The sequence below is a fragment of the Anomaloglossus baeobatrachus genome, chromosome 5 (genome assembly GCF_048569485.1).
Source record: "Anomaloglossus baeobatrachus isolate aAnoBae1 chromosome 5, aAnoBae1.hap1, whole genome shotgun sequence".
In the NCBI taxonomy this organism is placed as follows: domain Eukaryota; kingdom Metazoa; phylum Chordata; class Amphibia; order Anura; family Aromobatidae; genus Anomaloglossus; species Anomaloglossus baeobatrachus.
In genome coordinates this window covers 6,873,024-6,879,840 of record NC_134357.1, presented here as the reverse complement: position 1 = coordinate 6,879,840, position 6,817 = coordinate 6,873,024, and the positions used below count along the sequence as shown (strand labels likewise).

Here is a 6,817-nt window from a genome sequence, read left to right as displayed (position 1 = left end):
CAGTGCAGTCCTGTTTCTCTCCTGTAGGTGGCGTTGTGTGTACAGTGTTGTCAGTGCAGTCCTGTCTCTCTCCTGTAGGTGGCGCTGTGTGTACAGTGTTGTCAGTGCAGTCCTGTCTCTCTCCTGTAGGTGGCGCTGTGTGTACAGTGTTGTCAGTGCAGTCCTGTCTCTGTCCTGTAGGTGGCGCTGTGTGTATAGTGTTGTCAGTGCAGTCCTGTCTCTCCTGTAGGTGGCGCTGTGTGTACAGTGTTGTCAGTGCAGTCCTGTCTCTCTACTGTAGGTGGCGCTGTGTGTACAGTGTTGTCAGTGCAGTCCTGTCTCTGTCCTGTAGGTGTCGCTGTGTGTACAGTGTTGTCAGTGCAGTACCGTCTCTTTCCTGTAGGTGGCGCTGTGTGTATAGTGTTGTCAGTGCAGTCCTGTCTCTGTCCTGTAGGTGGCGCTGTGTGTACAGTGTTGTGTGGCTCCGGCTGTGTCAGTATCTCCCGGTGTATTGTGGGTGATTTCCCGGTGTGTTGTGGGTGATTTCCCGGTGTTTCCGGTGTCGCCGGCCGCTGGCTTTGTGCCGTTTACACTCTGGAGCGGCGGCGGCAGAAGCTCTCGGATTTCTCCAGGTCCTCCCGGGAGAAGCTGCAGCAGCAGAGGGGGAAGATGTTCTCCAAGTTCACGTCCATCCTGCAGCAGGCGGTGGAGGCGGTGAGTGACCGACAACGGCTCAACTCCAGCCCGGGGATCCGCAGCGGCCAACACCGCGCCAGGCCGCAGACCGGGGCCTCTCCTGCGGGCGGAGCCGGGATCCGATCAGGATCTCCGGGAGGAAGGAGGAGCCAGGAGCGCTGATGTGGCCGGAACTGAGGCCGGAGCCAAAGAGCGGAGCCCCGGAGGCGGCGATAAAACCGCACAGTGTGTACATGACGGGGATAATACCGCAAAATGTGTACGGGACGTGGGATAAAACCGCCCAGCGTGTACGGGACGGGGATAAAACCTCCCAGCGTGTACGGGACGGGGGATAAAACCGCCCAGCGTGTACGGGACGGGGATAAAACCTCCCAGCGTGTACGGGACGGGGGATAAAACCTCCCAGCGTGTACGGGACGGGGGATAAAACCTCCCAGCGTGTACAGGACGGGGGATAAAACCGCCCAGCGTGTATGGGACGGGGGATAAAACCGCCCAGCGTGTATGGGACGGGGGATAAAACCGCCCAGCGTGTACAGGACGGGGGATAAAACCGCCCAGCGTGTACAGGGCGGGGGATAAAACCGCCCAGCGTGTACGGGACGGGGGATAAAACCTCCCAGCGTGTACAGGACGGGGGATAAAACCGCCCAGCGTGTACGGGACGGGGGATAAAACCGCCCAGCGTGTACAGGACGGGGGATAAAACCTCCCAGCGTGTACAGGACGGGGGATAAAACCGCCCAGCGTGTATGGGACGGGGGATAAAACCGCCCAGCGTGTACGGGACGGGGGATAAAACCGCCCAGCGTGTACGGGACGGGGGTAAAACCGCCCAGCGTGTACAGGACGGGGGATAAAACCGCCCAGCGTGTACAGGACGGGGGATAAAACCGCCCAGCGTGTACAGGACGGGGGATAAAACCGCCCAGCGTGTACAGGACGGGGGATAAAACCGCCCAGCGTGTACAGGACGGGGGATAAAACCGCCCAGCGTGTACGGGACGGGGGGTAAAACCGCCCAGCGTGTACGGGACGGGGGGTAAAACCGCCCAGCGTGTACAGGACGGGGTTAAAACCGCCCAGCGTGTACGGGACGGGGGTAAAACCGCACAATATTACCGTACAGTGGACGTTTTTGGTGACACATTTATAAGATTATTTCTAATTGTGTAAATTATTATTCTAATATTTATTGATTAGACTTTGTTTTGTTATAAAAGGACCCGGTCTCCAGTTTCCCTATAATCTGCAGCCACCACCAGCGTGTCCTTATACCCAGCGCGTCCGTATACCCAGCGCGTCCGTATACCCAGCGTGTCCTTATACCCAGCGCGTCCTTATACCCGGCGTGTCCTTATACCCAGCGCGTCCGTATACCCAGCGCGTCCTTATACCCAGCGCGTCCTTATACCCAGCGCGTCCGTATACCCAGCGCGTCCTTATACCCGGCGCGTCCGTATACCCGGCGCGTCCGTATACCCGGCGCGTCCTTATACCCGGCGCGTCCTTATACCCGGCGCGTCCTTATACCCGGCGCGTCCTTATACCCGGCGCGTCCGTATACCCGGCGCGTCCGTATACCCGGCGCGTCCGTATACCCGGCGCGTCCGTATACCCGGCGCGTCCTTATACCCGGCGCGTCCTTATACCCGGCGCGTCCTTATACCCGGCGCGTCCTTATACCCGGCGCGTCCTTATACCCGGCGCGTCCTTATACCCGGCGCGTCCTTATTCCCGGCGCGTCCTTATTCCCGGCGCGTCCTTATACCCGGCGCGTCCTTATACCCGGCGCGTCCTTATTCCCGGCGCGTCCTTATACCCGGCGCGTCCTTATACCCGGCGCGTCCTTATACCCGGCGCGTCCTTATTCCCGGCGCGGCCTTATACCCAGCGTTCTACAGCAGCAGAGCCCAGGCCGCTGTGTATAACATAAACAACACCTTTATAATACTCACCTAGGGGTCAGTCCAGGGGGGTAGCTGCTGCCCGGCCTGTTGGGGTGGGCTATGTTGAAGGCCATGTTGTGGGCTGTGTTGTGGGGCCGGCGGGCGGGCTATGATGTGTGGCGGGCTATGTTGAGGGGGCGGGCTATGATGTGGGGCGTGTGGCGGGCTATGTTGAGGGGGCGGGCTATGATGTGGGGCGTGTGGAGGGCTATGTTGAGGGGGCGGGCTATGATGTGGGGCGTGTGGCGGGCTATGTTGAGGGGGCGGGCTATGATGTGGGGCGTGTGGCGGGCTATGTTGAGGGGGCGGGCTATATTGTGGTCTGTGTGGCGGGCTATGTTGGGTGGTGGGCTATGTTGGGGGGCGGGTTATGTTGGGGGATGTGTGGCGGGCTATGTTGGGGAGCGGGCAATGATGTGGGGCTGACGCTCCTGATCCCGCTGTCCCCCTCTGTGCAGTGACCGCAGTTCTGCTTTCTCCCGCAGCTGGCCCCCTCTCTGCCGCTACAGGAAGACTTCGTGTATCACTGGAAAGCCATCACCCATTATTACATAGAGACGTCCGGTGAGTGCTCGTCCTCCGCAACCGCTGATTTTTGCATTTGGAGAAAATATCTGCAGATAAGAACGTGGAGGCGATGTCAGTCACCGAGGACGTGCGTCACCTGGAACCTTGGCTTGGCGCCCCCTCTGCCCCCCTTGGTGCTCCCTCCACCTCCCTTGGCGCCCCTCGCCCCCCTCCGCCTCCCTTGGCGCCCCCCTCCGCCTCCCTCGGCGTCTCCCTTGGCGCCCCCTGTTTATGAGAAGTATTGGCACATATAACATTCCAGAATCCTGTCTTGCATCCTCGCCTCCAGATCCCATCCCTGTGACCTCAGTTCCCGTGTAGCGTTATTTGTTGCAGACAATGGCGCCCACTTATCGGCGGGGGGTATACGGCGTTCTGGGGTCCCCGTGCTCGGCGATGCTGGAAAGAATTGTGATGCAATGTGTGACGTCCGCTGATAATGGTGTGATTCTTTTCGGAGGAGCAGGGACCAGACCTCACACCGGGGGGATTGGGGGGTGAGAAGGCTCCAGACACGTCCCTAGTCATCACACAGTGAAGGGAGACCCCGATAACCTGCAATTCTCTCTCCCGGATCAGATGACAAAGCTCCGGTGACCGACACCAACATCCCGTCCCACCTGGAGCAGATGCTGGAGATCCTGGTGCAGGAGGAGGCCGAGCGCGAGTCGGGGGAGACCGGACCCTGCATGGAGTATCTGCTGCACCACAAAGTCCTGGAGACGCTGTACACACTGGGGAAGGCCGACGTGAGTCCTGGGGGGCCGCTCCCGCACCCCACATTATTTACCCCTCTGCTGTAGACATTATGTGCATGGAGTGATGCTCTTCACTGATCGCCAATGTCTCCCGCTGTCGGTGACGCTCCGGTGCGTGTTTGCTCAGTGTGTCCACGGTTTGGATTTGCCGGCCCTCACAGCGAGACCCTCGACATGAGACATGAGGTTTATAGGGAAAAGCGACTTCTGGTCGTCACATAAGAGACGGTGAGAGCCGACATATCAGAAGTGCGGCCATACTGTGCAGAAAACACCGCAACAACGCTACTGACGGGAGACGGCGGCGAGCGCTAAGTATGCGATTAATAAGAGGTTATATAAAGGCCCGCCGGCTTACTGGGCCCGCCACTCTCATGTTATATACAACCCCTGGTAATAATTCTGGCCTCCCCGGGCTCTGAGGATGTTCATTCAGTTGTTATTTTTGTATAATAAAAGCAGATCACAGACGGCACAAAACTAAAGTCACTTCACATGGCAACTTTCTGGCTTTAAGAAACACTAAAAAAATCATGAAAACATAATGTGCAGCCAGTAACGGGCACTATTCAACACCAAACAGGGGGGAAAATTATGAAATCACTCAATTTATGAGGGAAAAATTCTGGAATCATGAAAAACAAACAGAAGAACCCTCCTGTAATCCATCATTAGTATGTTGTGGCACCACCTCTGACTTTTATAACAGCTGCAGTCTCTGAGGCATGGACTTAATGAATGACAGACGGTCTCTTCATCAATCTGGCTCCAGCGTTCCCTGATTGCTGTTGCAGATCAGCTTTGCAGGTTGGATCTTGTCAGGGACCATTTTCTTCAACTTCCACCAAAGATTTTCCATTGAATTGAGATCCGGACTATTTGCAGCCATGACATTGACGTTATGTGTATTCTTTCAAGGAATGTTTTCACAGTTTTTGCTCTATGGCAGGATGCATTATCATCTTGATAAATGATTTCATCATCCCCAAACATCCTTTCAATTGATGGGATCAGAAATGTGTCCAAAATTTCATTGTAAACTTGGGCATTTCTTGAAGATGTAATGACAGCCATCTCCCCAGTGCCTTTACCTGACATACAGCCCCATATCATCAATGACTGTGGAAATGTACATGTTCTCTTCAGGCAGTCATCTTTATATATCTCATTGGAACGACACCAAACAAAAGTTCCAGCATCATCACCTTGCCCAATGCAGATTGGCGATTCATCACTGAGTAGGACTTTCATCCAGTCATCCATAGTACACAATTGCTTTTCCTTAGCCCATTGTAACCTTGTTTTTTTTCTGTTTAGGTATTAATGATGGCTTTTGTTTAGCTTTTCTGTATGTAAATCCCATTTCCTTTAGGCGGTTTCTTCCAATTCGGTCACAGACATTGACTCCAGTTTCCTCCCATTCGTTCCTCATTTGTTTTGTTGTGCATTTCTTGTTTAGGAGACATATTGCTTTAACTTTCTTGTCTTGACGCTTTGATGTCTTCCTTGATCTACCAGTATGTTTACCTTTAACAACCTTCCCATGTTGTTTGTATTTGGTCCCTATTTTTAGACACAGCTGACTGTGACCAACCAACATCTTTTGCAACATTGTGTGATGTTTTACCCACTTTTCAGAGTTTGATAATCCTCTCCGTTGTTTCATCGCTCGTGTTGAAGCCATGATTCATGTCAGTCCACTTGGTGCAATAAGGAATAACGTTTGGAACACCATTCTAAGTCTGAACTGGGTGCAAAAACCTAAAAAAACATCACTATGGGGAGATAAGGTATGCACACCAGTGACTATGTAAGGGGAATACATGGAATAGCAGAAACTGCTGTGTGAATACTGACTTGAAAAATCCAATAGCTATATGTAAAGTGAAAATGTGAAAAATGGAATCTGCATTACTGCCATGAACATATGGATCAAGAGAAATTTAGCTACTGAATTGATCAATACAATAGAGCCCCAACACTACGCCAAAGTATTTCTCTACGTTGGGGTCCCTAGCTTGTGTGTGTCCTCTCATGCAGTTACAAAACTTACCGTGTATGGGAAGCTGAGACCCAGGCTATTTATGCGTATGATATGGATTGGCAATAGGTGTGGTGGGGAGGGTTCACAAACGAAAAAATACTAACAATAACGAATAACATTTGGAACACCATTCTAAGTCTGAACTGGGTGCAAAAACCTAAAAAACATCACTATGGGGAGATAAGGTATGCACACCAGTGACTATGGAAGGGGAATACATGGAATAGCAGAAACTGCTGTGTGAATACTGACTTGAAAAATCCAATAGCTATATGCAAGAGTGAAAATGTGAAAAATGGAACCTGCATTACTGCCATGAACATATGAATCAAGAGAAATTTAGCTACTGAATTGATCAATACAATAGACCCCAACACTACGCCATTTTTCACATTTTCACTTTACATATAGCTATTGGATTTTTCATGTCAGTATTCACACAGCATTTACTGCTATTCCATGTATTCCCCTTCCATAGTCACTGGTGTGCATACCTTATCTCCCCATAGTCACTGGTGTGCATACCTTATCTCCCCATAGTCACTGGTGTGCATACCTTATCTCCCCATAGTCACTGGTGTGCATACCTTATCTCCCCATAGTCACTGGTGTGCATACCTTATCTCCCCATAGTCACTGGTGTGCATACCTTATCTCCCCATAGTCACTGGTGTGCATACCTTATCTCCCCATAGTCACTGGTGTGCATACCTTATCTCCCCATAGTCACTGGTGTGCATACCTTATCTCCCCATAGTCACTGGTGTGCATACCTTATCTCCCCATAGTCACTGGTGTGCATACCTTATCTCCCCATAGTC

General features: G+C 52.5%; 1 protein-coding gene across 1 annotated transcript in view; it reads left to right on the top strand.

Annotated features, from left to right (window-relative positions):
• Positions 1-439: 439 nt before the first annotated feature.
• FHIP2A (FHF complex subunit HOOK interacting protein 2A) overlaps positions 440-6,817 on the top strand; it is a 66,333-nt gene continuing 59,955 nt past the window's right edge. Inside the window, exons 1-3 of the mRNA XM_075348151.1 lie at positions 440-693; positions 3,113-3,191; positions 3,774-3,943. Of these exons, the coding sequence (XP_075204266.1) occupies positions 649-693; positions 3,113-3,191; positions 3,774-3,943 (294 nt within the window). The 5' untranslated portion in view covers positions 440-648. The remainder of the gene's footprint in view (positions 694-3,112; positions 3,192-3,773; positions 3,944-6,817) is intronic.